Below are 26,252 nucleotides of genomic sequence, written 5' to 3' on the forward strand. Positions count from 1 at the left end.
ATTTAACATGTAAAGTCCAGAGTTCATTAAGACTGAATGAAACGTACATGATTTCAGTGGATATTGAAACACCCAGGCGCTGTTTGGTTAGTTAGAAGGCTTGCTGGGTACTTAGCTTCATCTAGTTAGCGTTAGTTAGTTAGCTAGCGTTGGCTAGCTATGGTAAGTTAGCTAGAAAAGTAGCTAACGCTAGCTATGTTATCTTTAAATTGTCAGTTTATTTAGAATTTCGGTAACGGTACCTCTCGGTGCTCTGCTGGGTGAGCGCGTTATTCTCGTTCCGTGTGGCTACAGCTGCTACAGTAAAAATATTTAAACTATTACTATTAACTGTACATATTTGTTACAATTTTACAATTTCTTCTATTTTATTTCATATTAATGCATCTACATTGTTTTATATGATCAAGTTCTTTGAACATATTCCTTGAAACTTTGGACGCAATTTTTTGCATCATATCATGTACGACATTACAGTGCTGAATGTATGAATGGTTGGACTCTCACATTTAGTGCTTTCCCTGCCCCCAACTTATTAACTAATTAACCAATCACTCTTCATTTCTAAGTTGTGCTAAAGCAGGTAAACCTCTAAAATGTGCAGGACAGTGCGTCTCCAGGACCAGGATTGTCTTGCTCTGTTGTTAATATAACTTAAACCATATATCAGTAATAAAAGCACTCACACTGAAGCACTGAATATTTATAGATACTATTTTTATTTTATTTTATTCAGCAGTATCATAAAAAAAGTGTTTTTCAGCTCCTGACTCCCTCTACTTCCTGATTAGATCATTAAAGGCTCAGTTAGTCGATGTAGATCCGTGTCCGAGCCCCTAGTGAGCGAGCCAGTGGCGACGGGGGCGAGGAAAAACTCCCTCACTGTGAGAGGAAGAAACCTCGAGAGGAACCACGGCTCACAGGGGGAACCCGTCCTCCTCGGGTCGACACCGGATCACACAACAAACCACAGCCAAAACCCGGCAATCCCTGACCAAAACCAGCTCCATAAATTTACCCAAAACCACCACAACCTCTAATTGTTCAATAAAACCATATAACTACACACTACACACTTACATTTCCACCAAATTACAATACCAGAGCTTAACTCTTTGTACTCCAAATGAAGCTACTGCGGTCCAGTTTGACCCTTGGGCTGTTTGGGGATCAATAACCTACCTACCTACCAAACAACCTACCAAACAACCAACCTACCTACCTACCTACCAATCTATCAACCTACCTACCTTCCTACCAACCAACCTACCTATAAACCTACTTACCTTCTTACCAACCAACCTACCTATAAACCTACCTACCAAACTACCTACCTACCAACCTACCTACTTACCTACCTACCAATCTACCAACCTACCTACCTTCCTACCAACCAACCTACCTATAAACCTACTTACCTTCCTTCTTACCAACCAACCTACCTATAAACCTATCTACCAAACTACCTACCTACCAACCTACCTACTTACCTACCTACCAACCTACCTATAAACCTACCTACCAACCAACCTACCTACCTACCAACCAGTCTACCAACCAACCTACCTACTTACCTACCTACCTACCTACTTACCTACCAACCTACCTACCTACCAACCAATCTACCAACCAACCTAGCTACTTACCTACCTACCTTCCTACCAACCAACCTACCTACCTACCAACCAATCTACCAACCTACCTACTTACCTACCTTCCTACCAACCAACCTATCTACCTACCTACCAACCTACCTACAAACCTACCAACTCACCTACCTACAAACCTACCTACCCACCAACCTACCTACCTACAAAACAACCTTCCTACCTACCAAACAACCTAGATACCTACCTACCAACCAATCTACCAACCTACTTACCTACCAACCTAACTACATAGGTAGTACCTACCTACCTAAGCTACCAAACAACCTACCAAACAACCTACCTACCTACCTACCTACCAATCTACCAACCTACCTACCTTCCTACCAACCAACCTACCTATAAACCTACCTACCTACCTTCTTACCAACCAACCTACCTATAAACCTACCTACCAAACTACCTACCTACCAACCAACCTACCTACCTACCAACCTACCTATAAACCTACCTACCTACCAACCTACCAACCAGTCTACCAACCAACCTACCTACTTACCTACCTATAAACCTACCTACCTACCAACCTACCAACCAATCTACCAACCAACCTAGCTACTTACCTACCTACCTTCCTACCAACCAACCTACCTACCTACCAACCTACCTACCTACCTAACTACCAACCAATCTACCAACCTACCTACTTACCTACCTACCAACCTACCTACCTACAAAACAACCTTCCTACCTACCAAACAACCTAGATACCTACCAACCAACCAACATACCTACTTACCTACCTACCAACCAATCTACCAACCTACTTACCTACCAACCTAACTACATAGGTAGTACTTACCTACCTACCAAGCTACCTACCTACCAACCAACCAACTTACCTAACAGCCTACCTACCTACTTACTTACCTACCAACCTACTTACCTACCAACCTACTTACCTTCCTATCAACCTACCTATCTTTGTACCAACCTACCTACCTTTCTACCAACCTACCTTTCTATCTACCTACCTACTTACTTACCTACCTACGTACCGGCCTACCTATCTACCTACCTTTCTACCTACCTACCTACAATCACCTAACAGCCTACCTACCTACTTACCTACCTACCTACTTACTTACCTACCAACCTACTTACCTACCAACCTACCTACCTACCGACCTACCTAGCTACCTACCTACCCACCCATCTACCTACCAACTTACCTACCTTTCTACCAAACTACCTACTTACCTACCTACCTATTTACTTACCTACCTACCTACCTACCAAACAACCTACATACCTACTAACCTACCTACCAAACAACCCATCTACCTACCTACTTACCTACCAACCAACCTACCTACTTACTAACCTACCGACCTACCTACTTACCTACCTACTTACTTACCTACCAACCTACTTACCTACCTACCAACCAACCTATTTACCTACCTACCTACCAACCTTCTGTCCGAGCCCCTAGTGAGCGAGCCAGTGGCGACGGGGGCGAGGAAAAACTCCCTCACTGTAAGAGGAAGAAACCTCGAGAGGAACCACGGCTCACAGGGGGAACCCGTCCTCCTCGGGTCGACACCGGATCACACAACAAACCACAGCCAAAACCCGGCAATCCCTGACCAAAACCAGCTCCATAAATTTACCCACAAACACCACAACCTCAAATTTAAATTGTTCAACAAAATCATATAACTACACATTACACCCTTACATTTGCACCAAATTACAATACCGGAGCTTAACTCTTTGTACTTCAAATGAAGCTACTGCGGTCCAGTTTGACCTTTGAGCTGTTTGGGGATCAATAACCTAGCTTCCTACCAAACAACCAACCAACCTACCTACCTTCCTACCAACCAACCTACCTACCTACCAATCTGCCAAACAACCTACCTACTTACCTACCTACCTTCCTACCAACCAACCTTCCTACCTACCTACCTACCAACCTACCTACCTACCTACCAACCAGTCTACCAACCAACCTACCTACTTACCTACCTACCTTCCTACCAACCAACCTACCTACCAACCTATAAACCTACCTACCAACCTACCTACAAACCTACCTACAAACCTACCTACCTATCAACCTACTCACCCACCAACCTACCTACAAAACAACCTACCTACCTACCTACCTACCTACCTACCAAACAACCTAGCTACCTACCTACCAAGCTACCTACTACCAACCAACCTACCTAACAACCTACCTACCTACTTACTTACCTACCTATGTACCTATCTACCTACCTACTTACCTAACTACTTACTTACCTACCAACCTACCTACCTTTCTACCTACCTACAACCTACCTACCTACTTACCTACATACTTACTTACCTACCTACCAACCTACCTAACAATCTACTTACCTTCCAACCAACCTACCTATCCACCTACCTATCTACCTACCAACTTACCTACTTATCTACCTACCAACCTACCTATGTATTTACTTAACTACCTACCTACCAAACAATCTACCTACCTAACAACTTACCTACCTACTTACTTACCAAACAACCTACCTCCCTACCTACCAGCGTACCTATCTACCTATCAATTTACCTACTTACCTACCAATCTACCTATCTACCTACCAAGTTACCTACCTTTCTACCAACCTACCTACAACCTACATAACAGCCTACCTACCTACTTACCTACCTACCTACTTATTTACCTACCAACCTCCCTACCAACCTACCGATCTATGTACCAACTCACCTACCTTTCTACCTACCTACCAACCTACCTACTTACCTACCAACCTACTTACCATCCTATCAACCTACCTACCTTTCTACCAACCTACCTACCTTCCTACCAACCAACCTACCTATAAACCTACCTACCAAACTACCTACCTACCAACCAGTCTACCAACCAACCTACCTACTTACCTACCTACCAACCTACCTATAAACCTACCTACCTACCAACCAGTCTACCAACCTACCTACTTACCTACCTACCAACCTACCTATACACCTACCTACCTGCCAACCAATCTACCAACCAACCTAGCTACTTACCTACCTACCTTCCTACCAACCAACCTACCTACCAACCTACCTACCTACCAACCAATCTACCAACCTACCTACTTACCTACCTACCTTCCTACCAACCAACCTATCTACCAACCTACCAACCTACCTACAAACCTACCAACTCACCTACCTACAAACCTACCTACCCACCAACCTACCTACCTACAAGACAACCTTCCTACCTACCAAACAACCTAGATACCTACCTACCAACCAACATACCTACGTACCGGCCTACCTATCTACCTACCTTTCTACCTACCTACCTACAATCAATCACCTAACAGCCTACCTACCTACTTACCTACCTACCTACTTACTTACCTAACAACTTACCTACCAACCTACCTACCAACCTACTTACTTACCTACCGACCTACCTAGCTACCTACCAACTTACCTACCCACCCATCTACCTACCAACTTACCTACCTTTCTACCAAACTACCTACTTACCTACCTACCTATTTACTTACCTGCCTACCAAACAACCTACATACCTACTAACCTACCTACCAAACAACCCATCTACCTACCTACTTACCTACCAACCAACCTACCTACTTACTAACCTACCGACCTACCTACTTACCTACCTAACCACTTACCTACCAGCATACCTACTTACCTACCTACTTACTTACCTACCAAACTACCTACCTACTTACCTACCTACCAACCAACCTATCTACCTACCTACCTACCAACCTTCTGTCCGAGCCCCTAGTGAGCGAGCCAGCGGCGACGGGGGCGAGGAAAAACTCCCTCACTGTGAGAGGAAGAAACCTCGAGAGGAACCACGGCTCACAGGGGGAACCCGTCCTCCTCGGGTCGACACCGGATCACACAACGAACCACAGCCAAAACCCGGCAATCCCTGACCAAAACTAGCTCCATAAATTTACCCACAAACACCACAACCTCTAATTTAAATTGTTCAACAAAACCATATAACTACACATTACACACTTACATTTCCACCAAATTACAATACCGGAGCTTAACTCTGTCCTCCAAATGAAGCTACTGTGGTCCAGTTTGACCTTTGAGCTGTTTGGGGATCAATAACCTACCTACCAAACAACCTACCAAACAACCAACCTACCTACCTACCTACCTACCTACCTACCTACCAATCTACCAACCAACCAACCTACCTACCTTCCTACCATCCAACCTACCTACCTTCCTACCAAACAACCTACCTACCTACCTACAAACCTACATATCTACCTACCAATCTGCCAAACAACCTACCTACTTACCTACCTTCCTACCAACCTACCTACCAACCAACCTACCTACTTACCTACTTACCTACCTACCTTCCTACCAACCAACCTACCTACCTACCAACCTATAAACCTACCTACCAACCTATAAACCTACCTACCAACCTACCTACCTACCTACCTACCTACCTATCAACCTACCCACCAACCTACCTACAAAACAACCTACCTACCAAACAACCTAGCTACCTATCTACCAACCTACCTAACTACCAACCAACCTACCTAGCTTACCTACCAACTACCTACTTACTTACCTACCAACCTACCTAACAATCTACTTACCTACCTACCAACATACCGACCTACCTAGTTACCTACCAACTTACCTACCTTTCTACCAACCTACCTACTTACCTACCTACCAACCTACCTATTTACTTAACTACCTACCTACCAAACAATCTACCTACCTAACAACCTACCAATCTACTTACCTACCAACCAACCTACCTACCTATCAACCTACCTACCTACTTACCTACCAAACAACCTACCAGCCTACCTATCTACCTATCAACTTACCTACCTACTTACCTACCTATCTACCTACCAAGTTACCTACCTACAACCTACGTAACAGCCTACCTACCTACCTACTTACTTACCTACCAACCTCCCTACCAACCTACTGATTTATGTACCAACTCACCTACCTTTCTACCTACCTACCAACCTACCTACTTACCTATCTACTTACCTACCAACCTACTTACCTTCATATCAACCTACCTACCTTTCTACCAACCTACCTACCTACCAACCTATAAACCTACCTACCAACCTACCTACCTACCAACCTATAAACCTACCTACCTACCTACCTATCATCCTACCCACCAACCTACCTACAAAACAACCTACCTACCAAACAACCTAGCCACCTATCTACCAAGCTACCTAACAACCTATGTACCGGCCTACATATCTACCTACCAAGTTACCTACCTTTCTAACTTCCTACCTACAACCTACCTACCTACTTACCTAACTACTTACTTACCTACCTACCTACAACCTACCTAACAGCATACCTTCCTACTTACCTACCTACCTACTTACTTACCTACCAACCTACTTACCTACCTACCAACCTACCTACCAACGTACCTACCTTTCAACCAACCTACCTACCTACTGACCAAACAACCTATCTACCTACCTACAACCAATCTAACTACTTAACTACCTACCATACAACCTACCTAGCAACCTAACTACCTACTTACCTACCTACCTCCCTACCTACCAGCCTACCTATCTACCTACCAACTTACCTACCTATCTACTTATTTACCTACCAACCTACCTACTTACCTACCTAATTACTTACCTACCAACCTACTTACCTACCTACCAACCTTCTGTCCGAGCCCCTAGTGAGCGAGCCAGTGGCGACCGGGGCGACGAAAAACTCCCTCACTGTGAGAGGAAGAAACCTCGAGAGGAACCACGGCTCACAGGGGGAACCCGTCCTCCTCGGGTCGACACCGGATCACACAACAAACCACAGCCAAAACCCGGCAATCCCTGACCAAAACCAGCTCCATAAATTTACCCACAACCACCACAACCTCTAATTTAAATTGTTCAATAAAACCATATAACTACCAACCAACCTATGTACCAACTTACCTACCTTTCTACTAACCTACCTACTTACCTACCTACCTACCTACTTAGCTACCAACCTACCTACCTATTTACTTACCTACCTACCTACCTACCTACCAAACAATCTACCTACCTACTTACCAACCTACCAACCAACCTACCTAACAACCTACCTACCTACTTATCTACCAACCAACCTACCTCCCTACCTCCCAACCTACCTATCTACCTACCCACTTACCTACCTACCTACCTACCTACCAACCTACCAATCTACCTATCTACCTACCAAGTTACCTACCTTTTTACCTACTTACCTACAACCTACCTAACAGCCTACCTACCTATTTACCTACCTACCTACTTACCTACCAACCTACCTATCTACATAACAACTTACCTATGTTTCTACCTACCTACTTACCTATCTACTAACCTACCTACCTTTCTACCAATCTACCTACCAACCTACCTTCTTACCTACCTACCAAGCTACCTACCAACCAACCTACCTAACAACCTACCTACCTACTTACGTTCCGGCCTACCTATCTACCTACCAAGTTACCTACCTTTCTACCTACCTACCTACAACCTACCTAACAGCCTACCTACCTACTTACCTACCAACCTACCTACCAACCTACTTACCTACCTACCAACCTAGCTACCTACCAACTTACCTACCTACCAACCTACCTACCTATCTACCTACCAACTTACCTACCTTTCTACCTACCTACCTACCTACCTACCTAACTACCAACCTACCTACCTATTTACTACCTACCTACTGTTTACCTACCTAAAAAAAACCTTTATACCTACCTACATACAACCAATCTACCTACTAAGCTATTTACCAACCAACCTACCTCCCTACCTACCAGCCTACCTATCTACCCACCAACTTACCTACCTACCTACCTACTTACCTACCAACCAAACTACCTACCTACCAACCTTCTGTCCGAGCCCCTAGTGAGCGAGCCAGCGGCGATGGGGGCGAGGAAAAACTCCCTCACTGTAAGAGGAAGAAACCTCGAGAGGAACCACGGCTCACAGGGGGAACCCGTCCTCCTCGGGTCGACACCGGATCACACAACAAACCACAGCCAAAACCCGGCAATCCCTGACCAAAAATCTATCTGTCTGTCCCTTTGATACATTTTCTTTGAATAAAATACAGAAGTAGGTTTGGGCGGTATGACGGTATTTCGGTATACCACGGTATTTAAATATGGTGACGGTATTGTAAAACAGTGACGGTATATTAACCACGTGACGTGCCAAACCTGAACTTTGAAAAACAGGACGTTTAAGACATTCTGCGCATCCACAATGAAAGAGCAGTGAGCAGTGAACTACTGATTGGTTATGGGTTGGGGATTCTCACTGAGGGGATCATACAGCAAAAACTCAATAAACTCTACAGGTTTCACTAATTTTCATCGAAATTTCGCCACAAATAGCCAAATTTGTGCTGGAGTGGCAATAAAACCCTAACAACCAACCAACCACTGAAATGATCAGATTTATCAGTTTATCCTGCAGCGTGGGGTGTTCAGTGTGAGTTACTCACAGGTAAAGTTACAGCTGCTTTTCAAATATTCCTCATCTCCTGTTTCTCTACAAAACATATTCTAATCCCATACTGAATTCTGCAGTTTTCTCAGGGTTTTCTGTCATTATTTCGCAGCTAGCTCGAGCGCTGTAAATATAAGTAATTCCGAGGAGTTAATTCCTAGGAGCGCGCTGCCAAAATCTGACCCCCGCAGAATCTGGCTCTGCGTTGCAAGCAGAAACGGCACAACACCACCCGCTGTTAAACTGCTGTAGTGTAAACAGCGTTTATAAATAAATTAACTAACACGAAAATGAGGGTATTCAATCTGTAATTTCAGTTCGTTTTAGTTTTTTCTTTTAATTACTGTTTTTATTAGTCTCAGTTAAGGAGAACTTTCACTTTCAGTTTTCGTTATTTCGTTTGTTTTCGTTAACAGTAATACTTTGTTACTTAGATATATGGTGATTTATCAGGCCATAGCTTTATACAAAATAAAAATAGTATTAAAAATTTAGATGACAACATCACAGACTATTTCCTGGAGCCTGGACTCGACCCGAGATTTTCCATTACTTTCCTCTGGCTGGGTCGGGTCCGGGCAAAGAAATTAAAATCAAAGTATTCTGCTATTTAAAAGAATGGAAAATTAACCCTTGTGTGGTGTTCATATTTTTGTTACTCGTTTACTTTGTTACTTGTATTTAATTCAGCGAAATTAAGCAATTTTACATTAAAATGCTTTACACATGCTCGCTTCACCTAAACTGCAAGCAATATAAACAGCTTACATGGTTAATATTTGCTCTTTACCTTTCTTATGTTACACTTCTTTCAAAAAGTGCTACTCTTTTTTTTATTAGTTTTTTAATAAAATGTAAAAGAAAATGATTTAAACTCAAGATATGAGTAGAAAATTTGTTCAGTTTCAAATTTACAAATGAAGCAATGTTTATTAGCCCTTGGCCAAACATACTGTATGTAATGGGGGGGGGGGGGTGTACAGTGTGTGTTAATCAAAAAATATATGTTTTTCACAAAAAATGAGCCAATGCCAATGAGTTTGAGTTAGAAAAAATATTTTTTTAGTATCATTTGATGAAAAATGAAAACGAGTCCCACAGACCCGAACACCACACAAGGGTTAATAACAATAATAATATAGTTCTGCATACTAGAGTTTAGATTGTCTGCCTGAATCTGAGCTTGAACGTGAGACTGAATGTGAGCTCATCCGCATGTTTAAAGCTTTGCAGGTGGATTAATAACAGCATTTAATAAAAACTGCAAAATAGATATGAAATAGGAAAATGACTAAACTAAACTAAGATCAAAATGCTAAAGGAAATATAATCTAACGAATTCTAAAATATTAAAACGAACTAGTGTACACACAGGTACAAATATAAAATAATATACATAAACAATTACCCGCCAGTAATACTGTATACCGCCATATCTATCTAACTATCAGTTTTCTTAATCAATTTTCTAAGAGCTTAACTCTTTGAACTCTGTTTGTAAAATTAAGATACAATGGTCCAGTTTAACCCCCGAGCTGCTGCTGCAAGAGAGTCAACACACCCTAATCTAATCTAATCTATCCATCCATCCATCCATCTGTCCATCCATCCATCCATCCATCCATCTATCTATCTAAGCAGAGGAAGTCAGGAGCGTCCAAACACCTTTCTTCATTTGCTGCAGCCTGAAGTCCTGCAAAGTCTTGAAAAGACGCACAACTTTTTTCTATTTCTGTGGTGGAGAAACAGCAGGAGGATCAGGTGCAGAAATTTCCTGGACATCGGTCGTGGACGGGACGTTCAATGGTGCCACTTTTCTGCCAAACATCTGGGAAAAGAAGAGAATATTATTGCGTTAAAAGCTGTAACAGTTGCGCTTATCTCGAGTATTACAATAGCTTATAATAATAATAAAAAAAAAAAACGAATGTATGTCTTGCGATGACACAATAAACATAGTTGATGCATCATGATCAGAATTTATATTATGTGTTATATGCTTATATATATATATATATATATATATATATATATATATATATAATGCTATAATGGAAGCTGCAAGGTTGCAGGTAAAGTTTTCAGAGCTAACTGTCGTAAACCGAACCAAATAAACCAAATAAAGTCCTAAACCTGAGGATAAATATCAAGATCAATATCATGAATCTAAATGAAATACCTTACGTATCCTGTTCCTCAGCTGGTGGAATATTCTCTTGATCCTGGACAGTAGAGATGGTCGCGGGATGGGAATGTCTTCTTCATCTTTAGACTGACGGGCCATGATGTCTAATTGTTTCTTCATAGATTTAAGGAATGTTTTAGCCGGAATTGAAGCCCGAATTTTTTTCAATAAAAAGCCCGTGAGGAATTCCTTGATGTCCCAAACAATTCTCCTCACCACTCGCTCAGAGCAGGCCTGGAAGCAGGACCTGAGCAGAGCTTTCTGGCTAGTGGACATGCCCTGCTTGGAACTCAGAAGGAGGGTTGTTCTTAAAGCCTCCTTAAATTTATCCTGAGTTCGCTTCTGCAAAGCTTTGGATATCCTCTCCACCACTGATTTGCTGTTGTATGAGAAAAAGTACTCGTCAAAGATAAGCAATAGTTCTGAGGTCAGCATGTCCAGGATTTCTGAAGATGTTAATGATGCGAAGCGTTCCAGTTTAGTGGTAAGTGGCGTGATCTTTGAAGTCTCTTTTAGGATGCTGCTGTGGATGAACTTGCGGGTCTCAGTCTTGAGAGTTTTCCAGTAGCTCCTAATCACTTTGTGAGTGTCGTTTTTGCTGTCGAAATCATCTTCATCTTCATACTCTTCTTCGGCACATCTAAGCATTGCACTCAGGATAATTTCGCTACACCGTTCCTTAGCAGAAGGGAGACTGAACATCTTGTAGACTCTCTTCTCTGAATAGGTAACTCTGGTCTCTGCTGGTTTTAATAAACCCACTGCATTCTCGACGACATCCATGAGAAAGCTACACTTGGGCGAGTCTAAAAAAACACACCAGGGTTCGCCGGGCTTCCGCCCGATGCAGACGCTCAACAAGGCCTGGAAGAAAGTACTCAGAGTGTCCTCCGCCATTTGGAAAGACAGGGAGTCCAACATGATGTTGGGATGTACGCAATTATCGTAGGAGGTTGCGGTCAACCATTTGGACACGGTGCACAGGTGCCAGTACTCCAGCATCTTGTCAGCTGTAGAATAGATCAGTTTCTCAGCCATATCGCTGCCCATCTGTTTAGCCTGAGTGGCGCTATAGAAGTACTCGTTCTCACAGAGCTGCATGAGGGTGGAACTGGTCTGTAGACAGAGAGAAACAACCACGGATTAAAACTTTTAGCCACCTAGGTGACTAAAATCACACAGTGTTCAGAAACAGCACTTTGTATAGGTGTTAATAATCTAATAATTACTAATGGAATATAAAAGACACTACTAAGCTAATTATTGCAATAAACAATATTATTGTGATTTTAGATGCTGCATTTTATATGCCACTGATATAAATCCTGAATGAACTGGAGATGTTTTGTAAAAAAGAATGGTCCAACATACCTTCAACCAGAAACCAGACTCTCATTGAAAGCTATAGGAAGCATTTAGAGGCTGTTATTTCTGTAAAAGGATCTACTAAAAACTGATTTAATGTTTATGTTACCTAATTTAGTTTAAAGAATTATTGCACACTTTCTGTAAATCCTATAAACGTCATTTCACTTCTCAAATATCACTTCGTAAATGTGTGTTCACCTGCTGTATGATATATTTAACTGAACAATTTATTTAACTTAAATTGTTAAAACCAAACGTTTTACCTGCATATGAATGTGGATATTAGTGTTGGACATGGGGGATCGATATGGGAAACCAAACTGGGTCACATTAGAATTTATAGTGGTAGAACATACAGTTGTGTGTTCTAATGTGACCCAGTTTGGTTTCCCGAATTGATCCCCCATGTCCAACACTAATATCCACATTCATGTGTAGGTACAACTTTTGTTTCACAGTTGGCATGTTAAATAATAAATACAGTAAAAATAAAGTGAATAAAGTGTCTTACCTGTCTCAACACGTCCATCAAGATGTTGTCGGTTAAGTGAGCGATGGTCTTTGAATCCAGAACGCCCCCCGTGCTCTCGGGCAGCACGGTCCCCATAAAGCTGCTGATTTTGGAGTAGATATGGAGGAAACATTTACGCGTGAAGCCGAATAAGACTGTGTATTCCTCGGTACCGGATACGGTACTCTGGTCCTCAGTTCTGGACATGGTTCTTCTCTTCTCTCTGTTATGGATCTGATAAGAGCTTCTCTGAAATCCGTCCTTCTTCCAAAGAGAGAATCGCGCGAATTCTCTGTTTGTGACGTGAGCGCTTTTAAATTCTCCCGCAGAGTTGAGCGATGACGTCACGTTCGGAACGCCGCCAGACCCGCCCTCCCTTGGTTACCGCTGGTTGCTAGGATGACTGGTTCTAACCTAAACCATAGATATCTCTTACAAGGATACCATAGATATTTTATACCTAGAGACCGCTCCCCTGCCTCCTGGCGTGCCTGCGTGGGCGCCATATTAGAGGAGGCAACCCTGCGCTCCTAGTGCATTAGTTTACACTGAGGAAGGTGTAAAATAACCTTTTTTTATCCGATTTTCACACGGTTTGGTTTGTTACAAACAGCAGAGATGTAGTTATGATACAGGATGCTCTCATACATGAGCTTTTATGCTTAAATACTTTATGTTATGCTCATTAACAAAGGCATACATGTGGTATGGCATATTAATAAGGTTCCTTAATTAATTTTATATTTATATATACATATATACACATAAATACACACATTATATATATATATATATATATATATATATATATATATATATATATATATATATATAATGTGTGTATTTATGTGTATATATAATATATAATATATAATGTGTGTTTGTGTGTGTGTGTGTGTTTCTGTGTGTTTCTGTGTGTGTGTGTGTGTGTGTGTGTGTGTGTGTGTTTTGTGTGTCACAGACCACTTCAGTTTCTATGAACTACGGACAGTTCTCTTGGTTAGGTGTCATTAATCAGGACAACATGTGATCCCCTCCACAGACTCAGTAATGAGCAGCGCTGATGCTCCTCCAGTGGGAAATAGACAATCTCTAGGATACTATAAATGGTGCATGTAAAAGTGTGTAAAATTAATAATGTCTATAGTGAACATAACCTGTGTTAATGTGTGGTGTTTAAAATGAATTTTGCTGTCTCCACATGGCCAAAAAAATAAATGAAAATAATATTGTTGTTTATTTCTTGTGTGTGGAGGGGCTTTATTCCACATTTATTGTTGTTCATATCTTATTAAAGTGTAACATGCACTTTTTATTATATTATATACATATATGGGCCATTCCACTCAATGGGTGCCAGCTGCTTGTTGAATCTCCAATTTCACCTTTTTTATATTTTGGAAAATATAAAAAAATTAAAAGCATTAATAAGAACTACTTAGCATTTGTTACCTGTCTTAACAATAAACTCTACCATGAAATATAATTATTAAAATCCTTCAGAGATGTATTTTTTGCATTGTTGTGTGAGTCCAAATCCCATTCATGCTTTTATATTTTTTCATAATAATTCCATAATATTTAAGTTAAAATAGGTTCAGAGTTTAAAACCAAACCCTGTGAAAATTGGATAAAAATTGTTAAGAGTTGTGATTATTATGTGTATTTTACACTGGGGGCTTTTATTTTGTAACTTTTACAGATTTGTTTAGATACTGTTGCCGACTTCACGGAACACGCGACGCTGCATCAGAGAACTTTTACAGAGGAGAACACACACTTGTGTTTCTGTGTTCTGGGTTTATCAGACACTAGAGGGCTACTGAGTGAGTCCAAAAATAATAGGTTCCTATGAAGCAACTGATCAAAAATCACATTTTATAAGTGTTTGTACATTTAATCGATTCATAATTTGTCAACACAAAACCATATTAAATAATTTAACACCAAAGACAGACGTTTTAAAGCTTTAACCCTTTCAGATCTGAATTATGTTACAATGATGAAACAATATATAATGTATGTTATTCACTCAAAAATAAAGCTTTATTTAGTTAATAAATTAAATGAATATGTATTATTTGTCTTTTATTATTTATTATTATTATTTATTATTATATTATTTATTATTATTTATTTATTAAATGTGTGTATGCTGCCTTATTATCTGGGATGCTGCCATTTACTTCAGATTGCAGACATTTATTTTTCTAAATTGGGCAAACTGCTGTTTGATTGGCTAATAAATGTTTATTCTGACCTGTGTTAAGTGCAAGAAAACATAATATAAACGCAGGGTTAAAATGAGTCTGTTAAACGAGCTCCTGCTGTCAGTCACCAACCAGTCAGCGCACAGGCGCAGTAATGCTAGCGTCGTTACTGCATAAAACCTGTTTGTCGTATAAAAATGAAAACATAGATACGAGTTTACTTTGATTTATTAACTAAATACTTGAATTTACTTTCTTAAGCTACAGGAATAAGCCGGATAAGTAGTTCTTAAGTATGTTTAATTTGAGTTTTAGCTGTTCAGCTCCATTCACCGCCATTGATTGAGGACTCCCTCGCGGGCTCCCTCTGGTGGTGCGCAGTGTTTTTATGATTATTAGCGGGGAGGGAGGAAGTGGAGAGTCTCGCCTTAAACCAGCTGTGGCTGAGTTTACTGATCAAGCGTGCGGCGCCAAAGCCCTGCGACAGAAACCCGAAACACAGAACGAGGAATTACAGAGATAATCTCTCATTTACCGCTAAAATAACCCTTATATCGTACAGTTAAGGCCTTTTCCTGTTGGGGGAGGCTTCATACTGCACCAGTGAGTCACATTTATAAATGTTTTATCTGGAGTCTTCATGTTGATCCACTTTAATTTACACTAAGAAGTAACGTTAAAATAAAGCTGTTAAATAAAGTTATATATTTAATAATGTGTAGCCTGGAGTGAGAGCAGGGTTAAACAGGATTATCTGAGACCTACCTGTAGCCAGTTAAGATAACAAAAGGCCGGATTCTGGCTCGGGAAGCAGACTGTCATGCCTGAGTCTAAGGTTAGTAAAATAGATTATTATTTTATTGGTTAAAAACTCTTAATAACTAATAAAAACACAGCTGAACACTGTCTTTATCTGTGTGCTGCTGCAAAAATATAAAAGAAGATACTGATATATAAAATATTGCAATATTTATTTTTTTAAATACTTTAAATACTGGCCGGCCCACTAGACGGCAGTGTTTTATTCTGACGTTAGATTCCACTGTTCTGATTGGATAAAAGGCCCTATGATGTTTTATATATTTATTCATTTATTTATTTATTTATTTATTTATTTTTGCAAATTCCATGTCTTGTTTTTTTTTTTTTTTTTTTACTTCATCACTTATTTTTTGTGGCATTTTAGACTTTTAGATTTTTTTACAGTTTTTTTTTTTTTTTAATGAATGGTACATTAATGAAACAAACAATACCAAATGGTAGCTTTGTGTATCCAATAAGAGCTCAGAACCAGTTATGAATATGGAAGAAACAAAAAAATCAGTTAAATTAATGGAGCAGCCCATTATTTTTTTGTCTTAAAGAAAAGCCAGTAACTGTTAACTTTATCTTTAAAGGTCTCATTCCATCGTTTTTTCATTTATGTTATTAATTCATTTCATTGGTTGTGGTCTCCAGTATGAATTAATGCCATGTGAGCTGTTTTTTTGTAAAACAAAATGCTTAAGGTGTTTCTATTTAGCCCTGCTTTAGATCACTGAATTAGTGCTCTCTGAAGAAAGACAGGATTTGGCTCTTGCTCATGAATATTCATACATGCAAATATATCGCCTCTGATTGGCTAACAGCACAGCAGCATGGAACGCCTACCTGCCTTCCCTCCACAGTCAGTTTTGCAGCTCTAAATCTTAAAGGACAAAATGTTTTCAGAGATACAGCCTTACTTAAAAAGATACAGTACTAAGTGCTAGATAAAGTTAACCCTTAAACTTCACTTACCGTCAGACTCTCTGTGTCACGAGGCTGATAAGAATCGTTATGCTTCTCAGATACTGAAAATAATTTGTTCTGTAGTTTAATTTTTTGTTAAATGTTAAAGATAGCTGAATTTTTAGTTAAATTTTTTTATTTTTTCTCTATTAATTTATTTTAGATATATACCATATATATTTTTGTTTTTAAATTGTTATTATTGTGGTGTATGACATTTTGAAACTCTTGAAACTGAGCTCAGTAAAGATTAAATGTTATTTTTTCTTTTCTTTTCAGTTTCCTGCAAGATCACAACACTGACTGTTTTGTTCGTTGTTCCATGGAGAGTAACTGCTCATCCTTGCTGTCAGCTGTCTGTGAAGTGCTGCCTAATCCGAAACTTCTGCTTCCTGATGACACGTCTTTAGAGAAGCTTCTGGACTGGTTCAAAGACCTGATAAATCACAGTGAGTACACTACACTGACCTATTACCTGAAGTTTGGAGGTGTGTAGTGATGAACTAATCTGAAGCTACATGAAGTTTGGAGGTGTGTAGTGATGAACTAATCTGAAGCTACATGAAGTTTGGAGGTGTGTAGTGATGAACTATTCTGAAGCTGCATGAAGTTTGGAGGTGTGTAGTGATGAACTAATCTGAAGCTACATGAAGTTTGGAGGTGTGTAGTGATGAACTAATCTGAAGCTACATGAAGTTTGGAGGTGTGTAGTGATGAACTCTGAAGCTACATGAAGTTTGGAGGTGTGTAGTGATGAACTCTGAAGCTACATGAAGTTTGGAGGTGTGTAGTGATGAACTCTGAAGCTACATGAAGTTTGGAGGTGTGTAGTGATGAACTAATCTGAAGCTACATGAAGTTTGGAGGTGTGTAATGATGAACTCTGAAGCTACATGAAGTTTGGAGGTGTGTAGTGATGAACTAATCTGAAGCTACATGAAGTTTGGAGGTGTGTAATGATGAACTCTGAAGCTACATGAAGTTTGGAGGTGTGTAGTGATGAACTCTGAAGCTACATGACGTTTGGAGGTGTGTAGTGATGAACTAATCTGAAGCTACATGAAGTTTGGAGGTGTGTAGTGATGAACTCTGAAGCTACATGAAGTTTGGAGGTGTGTAGTGATGATGAACTCTGAAGCTACATGAAGCTTGGAGGTGTGTAGTGATGAACTAATCTGAAGCTACATGAAGTTTGGAGGTGTGTAGTGATGATGAACTCTGAAGCTACATGAAGTTTGGAGGTGTGTAGTGATGAACTCTGAAGCTACATGAAGTTTGGAGGTGTGTAGTGATGAACTAATCTGAAGCTACATGAAGTTTGGAGGTGTGTAGTGATGAACTAATCTGAAGCTACATGAAGTTTGGAGGTGTGTAGTGATGAACTCTGAAGCTACATGAAGTTTGGAGGTGTGTAGTGATGAACTAATCTGAAGCTACATGAAGTTTGGAGGTGTGTAGTGATGATGAACTCTGAAGCTACATGAAGTTTGGAGGTGTGTAGTGATGATGAACTCTGAAGCTACATGAAGTTTGGAGGTGTGTAGTGATGATGAACTCTGAAGCTGCATGAAGTTTGGAGGTGTGTAGTGATGAACTCTGAAGCTACATGAAGTTTGGAGGTGTGTAGTGATGAACTCTGAAACTACATGAAGTTTGGAGGTGTGTAGTGATGATGAACTCTGAAGCTACATGAAGTTTGGAGGTGTGTAGTGATGAACTAATCTGAAGCTACATGAAGTTTGGAGGTGTGTAGTGATGAACTATTCTGAAGCTGCATGAAGTTTGGAGGTGTGTAGTGATGAACTAATCTGAAGCTGCATGAAGTTTGGAGGTGTGTAGTGATGAACTAATCTGAAGCTACATGAAGTTTGGAGGTGTGTAGTGATGAACTCTGAAGCTACATGAAGTTTGGAGGTGTGTAGTGATGAACTCTGAAGCTACATGAAGTTTGGAGGTGTGTAGTGATGAACTCTGAAGCTACATGAAGTTCGGAGGTGTGTAGTGATGAACTAATCTGAAGCTACATGAAGTTTGGAGGTGTGTAGTGATGAACTCTGAAGCTACATGAAGTTTGGAAGTGTGTAGTGATGAACTAATCTGAAGCTACATGAAGTTTGGAGGTGTGTAGTGATGAACTCTGAAGCTACATGACGTTTGGAGGTGTGTAGTGATGAACTAATCTGAAGCTACATGAAGTTTGGAGGTGTGTAGTGATGAACTCTGAAGCTACATGAAGTTTGGAGGTGTGTAGTGATGAACTAATCTGAAGCTACATGAAGTTTGGAGGTGTGTAGTGATGATGAACTCTGAAGCTACATGAAGCTTGGAGGTGTGTAGTGATGAACTAATCTGAAGCTACATGAAGTTTGGAGGTGTGTAGTGATGATGAACTCTGAAGCTACATGAAGTTTGGAGGTGTGTAGTGATGAACTCTGAAGCTACATGAAGTTTGGAGGTGTGTAGTGATGAACTAATCTGAAGCTACATGAAGTTTGGAGGTGTGTAGTGATGAACTAATCTGAAGCTACATGAAGTTTGGAGGTGTGTAGTGATGAACTCTGAAGCTACATGAAGTTTGGAGGTGTGTAGTGATGAACTAATCTGAAGCTACATGAAGTTTGGAGGTGTGTAGTGATGATGAACTCTGAAGCTACATGAAGTTTGGAGGTGTGTAGTGATGATGAACTCTGAAGCTACATGAAGTTTGGAGGTGTGTAGTGATGATGAACTCTGAAGCTGCATGAAGTTTGGAGGTGTGTAGTGATGAACTCTGAAGCTACATGAAGTTTGGAGGTGTGTAGTGATGAACTCTGAAACTACATGAAGTTTGGAGGTGTGTAGTGATGATGAACTCTGAAGCTACATGAAGTTTGGAGGTGTGTAGTGATGATGAACTCTGAAGCTACATGAAGTTTGGAGGTGTGTAGTGATGAACTCTGAAGCTACATGAAGTTTGGAGGTGTGTAGTGATGATGAACTCTGAAGCTGCATGAAGTTTGGAGGTGTGTAGTGATGAACTCTGAAGCTACATGAAGTTTGGAGGTGTGTAGTGATGAACTAATCTGAAGCTACATGAAGTTTGGAGGTGTGTAGTGATGAACTAATCTGAAGCTACATGAAGTTTGGAGGTGTGTAGTGATGATGAACTCTGAAGCTACATGAAGTTTGGAGGTGTGTAGTGATGAACTAATGTGAAGCTACATGAAGTTTGGAGGTGTGTAGTGATTGGTGTAGTGACTCTGCAGAAAGTTGGTGAACTGTGCACTGTGATGCTCCTCACTCGCTGTGGTTTCCAGTCTCTTCCACTGTATTATAATATCACTGACAGTTGGCTGTGGAATATTTAGTAGTGAGTATTGAAATTTTATGACTGAACTGGACTCACTGAGCTCCTGAGAGAGACCCATTCTTTCACTAAAGTTTGTAAAAGCAGTCTGCATGAATAAGTGCTGCTTTTTAAAAAACTTGTAGAAGTGATTTGAATACCTAAATTTAATTATTTGAATGCGAGAGTTAATATTTTTGACAATATAGTGTACTTAATAAAAAAAGTACTTTTTCATTTAAGATGTGGTCAGGAATTATATGTATGTAATAATATTGGAATGATTGAGTCTAGTTTGTATGATGTATGATGGTTATAATTTGTACATTTTTCTGCTTTTCAGATGATGGGCAGTATATTAAGCATTATCAACCATGTCTCCTGGAGTTCCTGCACACAATGACAAAATCTGAAGCAGTAGATTCTACTGTCTTTTCATTCACTCTTAAACTCACTGGGCTTTTGGCATCTAAAGAGGACAGTTTTAACTGGCTTCAGGTAAGAATTCAATGTATTACAGTCATTGCATAACAAACACACAGCTAAAGCACTACTATATGTGAATGTTGCTATTGAGTTTCCCCTATTACCGTATTTCTCACACTATAAGGCACACTTAAAATCCTTTTATTTTACCAAAAATCGTGAGTGCACCTTATAATCCAGTGCTCCTTCTTTATGAATTCTACCAGTCCGATTGTAATCAGCAGTAAAGCCACTCTGCTGAAGTACAGTGTTATATAGGAATTTCAGTGAGGTTTCTCCAGACCCGAGGCTAGAGCAGTATTAGCATTAGCCACTAACTGCAGTGCTTTACTCAACCAAATAAACCATTTTCAGGAGAGTCTGTGTAGAGTAATGTTCAGCACTCATTTGATTTTAGAAGAAAAAGTAATTTACAGTTACAGTTTGGTTTACTTAGGCGTGAGAAGGAAAACATGGCGATACCTTTGTTTCTTACTATTTTTATTGCAGACATCCCAAGTTGCAAAAGTTGATTTCAGGGAGGTTAACCGCCAAAAAAACTTGCACACACACCAAAGGATAACGAAACTTTACTTTTATATTAATTAATTTTACTTTTTTAAAATTAAATTTAGAGTATTCAGAGGTGAAATGACTTTTTTCTTTTTGGAAGGCCCTGCCTCTGCTTTCCTGCCTATGCTTTTATTTATTTGACAAAAATGGACAGTTACAATATCACAAAAAATTGCACAACATCAAAAACATTTCATATCATATTACAATAATTATTAATATTGCCTCCCCCATGATCTGCTTTCTCTCACTCACTGAACACATCCCGTCCGGGAGGGGGGAAAAACACTGCCCGCCCACACTAAAAACTGATTGGCTGTCTCACAGACTCTTTGCAGAGAACAAGCCAATCAGAACCCTCTCTCTCCTTCCCACACGCGGTTAGAGAAAAAAAGTCTGTCGCACTTGTTCTGAATTCCGGGAGATTATATGTGACTCGCGGGCATCAGGGAGCCTCTACTGAAATGTGGGAGACTCCCTGAGCTTCAGGGAGACTTGGTTTGTCTGTTATTGATCTCTGTTGATCATGATTTACTATTAGGTTCTTTACATAAGATTTACATAAGATTTTAGCAATAATGCAACCATGTCGGACCAGGATTACCTTTCTGGCAGGAAGCAATGTGTGTCTATTGGTAACCATAAATCAGATCTACAGCCCATAACAAATGGAGTGCCTCAGGGCTCAATCCTTGGTCCAGTTTTATTTAATATTTTTATCAATGATCTTGCCGCCTCTACCAAAGACTGCAAATTACACCTTTATGCAGATGATTCAATCGTATACTGCTCAGCAGATTTTGCACATGCTGCAATAGAAAAACTTCAATGTTCTTTTAACATTCTACAGACTGCTCTATATAAACTCAAGTTGGTTTTAAATGCGAATAAATCCAAATTCATGCTGTTTTTCAGATTTCCAAATATAATTTTAAATTCCGTAACTATTACTACTCTGACAGGATCCACCATTGAACAAGTTAGCGAATATAAATATCTCGGTATCTGGCTCGATAAAAAAAACTTTCTTTTAAATCCCACATTAACAAACTCACCATTAAGTGTAGACAAAAGCTTGGATTCCTTTATCTGAATAAATCTTGTTTACCCGTGCGCACTAGAAAAAGAATAGTGGAGGCAACCATACTAGCAGTGCTGGAGTATGGTGACGTAATTTATAAAAAAGCGTCCGCCAGTGCTCTCAAACCATTAACCATTAACAAACCACTCAATCTACCATTCTGCTCTGAGATTCATTACTGGTGACCCTTACACTACTCACCACTGCACACTACTCACCACTGCACACTACTCACCACTGCACACTACTCACCACTGCACACTACTCACCACTGCACACTACTCACCACTGCGCACTACTCACCACTGCGCACTACTCACCACTGCACACTACTCACCACTGCACACTACTCACCACTGCACACTACTCACCACTGCACACTACTCACCACTGCACACTACTCATCACTGCTCACTATACGACACGAAGAGAATCTCATTGGCTAATTTTTATCTATAAATCACTCTCTGGGTATTTGCCATCTTATATCTCTTCACTGATCTTAATTAATAACAATGCATATCAGACTCGCTCCAGTAGCTGAATAACCTGATCAGATACCGAGAGTTTTTAGTGAACTGGTAAAATCTGCTTTTAGCTACAGAGAGAGAGAGAGAGCACCAGTGAGCTGGAATTATTCACTACAGGAAACACTGAAGCTCAGCTCACTGGATCACTGAACCATTTTAAACTTTTAGTTTCTGATCACCATCAGAAAGCTTGTGACTTTTAAAATGACTTTTTTATTAGTTTATATTTTTCTCTTATTTTTATTTTTTTTTATTATATATATATATATATATATATATATATATAAATATATATATATATTTTTTGTTTGTTAATTTATTATTACTTTTATTTAATTTTAATGTTCATTTTTTCCATTCTCGTTCTTAGTTCTACTATTCATTTAATCACTTATCATTTTTAACATTTTACTTTACTTTTACCATTATCTATTTACTTATTTTACATTTTATATATTTTTTACTTTTTATGTGTTAAATTTGTTTGTTTTTTTATGGTATTTTACAATTTTCTATTTTGCATATAAATTTTTATTAAATGTTGATTTAAAATGAGTACTTCTTTTCTTTTTTTTTTATTAATTTTTACTATTTCTTATTATTTCTAAATTATTATTGAACGTGTTCAATCCCTTTGATGTTATAAAGGCTCGGAAACATTGTAAATGAGGGTCACCCTCAATGTTTTTCCCCCGAGTGAAAATAAAGGTTGATTGATATTGTCGCTTAAAATGTGCCTTATAATCTGGTGTGCTTTATGTATGAAAATAGACCAGAAAATAGATGTTTCTTGATATTTATAGTCTGTAAAATAGGGTACATGATTTTTACCAGACTCTGTAGAAGATTATACCAGTAGGCTGGTAAAAAAATATTTATTAAAATGCTTAAAAAAGTTAAAACAACTTCACACTGTTTATATATAGGTGCGAATCAGGAACACAGGACCTTTTTGCTGTATTTACTTTCTTGCTGCACTCCAGACAGGTCTGACCAATAAGAATGTGCTCATATTTATGGATTTCCATACAAAGGGGGAAACACTCTCAAGTTATCAAACTTAACTGATTCAGACCAGAGAAAAGAGAAATGAACTACAGGTGTGAAAACTGCTAGTGATGGGACGATACACTTTTTTTTTTTTTTTAGCTCCGATCCAATACCGATATGAAACTGATATAAAATTGCTGATACCGATACAAATACTGATACTTTTAGTTTATTAATAGTACTATGATTAGGGTTACATAATGAGGCTGAAACAGACCACACAGCTCTTTGAAGAGTATAAACAAGTGCATTTAATGTAAATCCATTCAAAAGTCATGTATATGACATGCTTTATATGAAAATACACAATAGTTTCCTTTCAAATGAAATGTTTTAATTTTTATTAAATATTTTTAGAAACAGTTAAATATTAAACACGTTAAATATTAAATTCAGGGCATTTTTTTGCATCGTAGCGTAGAGGATTGGCTGCAATAGGTAACGGCTTACCGGTGACGCTAATTGTATTTCCGAGCTGAATTAATCACTGTTTTTTAATAATTGATTGATTTCTTAATATATAAAATAATACAGAATAAAATACTATTTTATATATTTAATATTTTGCCTGTTTCTTTGTCCTGTAATCATGTTTCTGTAAAGCTGCTTTGTGCCAACACCAGCAACAAATACATTTGATTTGATTTGATTTGATTAATATTGGCCCCGATACCGATATTGTATATCATCCCATCTCTAAAAACTGCACATGCAAAAAAAGATTGGGAAAGGGCAAATACAAACACACAGCACTATGTAATTATTATTTTTATTTTTTTTTTGGTTTAGGAGAGAGGAGTGTTGCTGCACATGTTTGATCCGGATAGCTGGCATGAGATTGAACTTTGGAAAAATGCCTCGGTACGTGGCGGTTGGCTGCAGGGACTGTGGAACATGCTGCAGTACCAACAAGCCGTGGGATTTTTCTGTAAAACTGGTAAATTTGCACACTTTTTAACATAGTTTACTGTGAATTTTTAGTAATTTTATTGTGAATAGAGATGAGCCTTTTGTGATAATTACATTATGAACTTATCATACAATAGCAAGATCCTTTTTGCCCCCCTGGATTATTACTAGCTGCATTTACATGCATGTTTGTTTCAGTTGAGACATTACTTTTAGTCACTCTTTTTGTCCTGTACTGGCAAGCAGGACACACACTCACACACACACACACACACTCACATACACACACTACTAGGGGTGGGCAATATTATATCGTATACAATATATCGGGACACAGAAATATCATGATATTAAAAATCCATATTGTGATAATAGGAATGGTTTGTCTTAAAAGTAGTCTATTATTTACTGTGAAGCTTCAGGTATATTTATTGTATAATTGTTTATAGTTTTAGTTTGCAGTTTATATGCATGAAAATATTCTGCAATATTTTTCAGTGCATTATATTATTTTATGCTATATTATTTATTTTGCCACATTATGATTATACTGTTATACTATTATACTATATTTCTGAAATTAATTAATTATTTTAGTTTTCCTATATCGGCAAGTATATCGTTATCACAAAAATACCCTGAAATATCGTGATATTATTTTAGAGCCATATCGCCCACCCCTACACACTACAGTTTAACTGTTACTGTAGTCTTTCACACTGTTTATACAGGCAGTACTTGGACATCTGTTCTGACGCGAGACAAACCAAAACCTTTTCACTTACCTGTGTAAAGCCACAGACACAACAGATTACATATTTATTCTGTAAATATTTAAGCATCTTCTGTGCATTTTTATGTGACAGAGAAAGCTTAAAACAGAAGCCTTACCCACAGGAAGCACAGATGGAGGGATGGAAGAAATAATTGCTAGATTTAGATTAATTGATTACCAAAATAATCATAATCACTATCTAGGAAAGTCATGTTGTAGTATGAGCTTTTTAAATGTGATATACATACTAATATATAAAATAGCTTTATATATATTTTTAGAATAAAATCAAATAAGCAGGAGTAAAGAT

At 38.9% G+C, this 26,252-nt stretch overlaps 2 protein-coding genes and 2 long non-coding RNA genes across 12 annotated transcripts in view; 1 reads left to right on the top strand and 3 right to left on the bottom strand.

The window, feature by feature from the left end:
- Window positions 1-1,041: 1,041 nt before the first annotated feature.
- On the bottom strand, window positions 1,042-1,641 carry LOC125785582 (uncharacterized). Its single transcript, XR_007427933.1, has 3 exons — window positions 1,535-1,641; window positions 1,355-1,410; window positions 1,042-1,222 (listed from the first exon to the last, which is right to left on the bottom strand). It is a non-coding gene; the product is annotated as an uncharacterized LOC125785582 (long non-coding RNA).
- Window positions 1,642-1,688: 47 nt separating this feature from the next.
- LOC125785581 (uncharacterized) lies at window positions 1,689-10,000 on the bottom strand. Of its 5 annotated transcripts, none has more exons than XR_007427931.1 (7): window positions 8,160-10,000; window positions 7,681-8,027; window positions 7,040-7,075; window positions 5,030-5,325; window positions 2,522-2,735; window positions 2,387-2,489; window positions 1,689-1,854 (listed from the first exon to the last, which is right to left on the bottom strand). It is a non-coding gene; the product is annotated as an uncharacterized LOC125785581 (long non-coding RNA). The 5 variants fall into 5 exon arrangements; XR_007427928.1 differs by lacking the exon at window positions 7,040-7,075 and adding an exon at window positions 7,323-7,342 and having other exon boundaries at window positions 5,030-5,341; XR_007427929.1 differs by lacking the exons at window positions 7,040-7,075; window positions 7,681-8,027; window positions 8,160-10,000 and having other exon boundaries at window positions 2,387-2,473; window positions 2,538-2,735; window positions 5,030-5,810.
- A 435-nt stretch (window positions 10,001-10,435) lies between these two features.
- Window positions 10,436-13,549, bottom strand: LOC103040930 (uncharacterized). The gene is made up of 3 exons (XM_022664279.2): window positions 13,255-13,549; window positions 11,370-12,491; window positions 10,436-11,018 (listed from the first exon to the last, which is right to left on the bottom strand). The coding sequence occupies exons 1-3, from the start codon at window positions 13,459-13,461 to the stop codon at window positions 10,917-10,919; spliced, it is 1,431 nt and encodes a 476-aa protein (XP_022520000.2). The 5' UTR covers window positions 13,462-13,549; the 3' UTR covers window positions 10,436-10,916.
- A 2,354-nt stretch (window positions 13,550-15,903) lies between these two features.
- brat1 (BRCA1-associated ATM activator 1) overlaps window positions 15,904-26,252 on the top strand; it is a 34,754-nt gene continuing 24,405 nt past the window's right edge. The window contains exons 1-5 of one of the 5 annotated variants that reach the window (XM_022664274.2): window positions 15,904-16,067; window positions 16,187-16,299; window positions 17,514-17,683; window positions 20,903-21,057; window positions 25,048-25,195. In XM_022664274.2, coding sequence (XP_022519995.2) covers window positions 17,557-17,683; window positions 20,903-21,057; window positions 25,048-25,195 — 430 coding nt within the window. In that variant the 5' untranslated portion in view covers window positions 15,904-16,067; window positions 16,187-16,299; window positions 17,514-17,556. Of the gene's footprint in view, window positions 16,300-17,513; window positions 17,684-20,902; window positions 21,058-25,047; window positions 25,196-26,252 lie in introns of all 5 variants that reach the window. The other 4 variants (XM_022664273.2, XM_022664275.2, XM_022664272.2 and 1 more) reach the window with 4 other exon arrangements.

Source organism: Astyanax mexicanus, chromosome 21, assembly GCF_023375975.1.
Source record: "Astyanax mexicanus isolate ESR-SI-001 chromosome 21, AstMex3_surface, whole genome shotgun sequence".
Classification (NCBI taxonomy): domain Eukaryota; kingdom Metazoa; phylum Chordata; class Actinopteri; order Characiformes; family Acestrorhamphidae; genus Astyanax; species Astyanax mexicanus.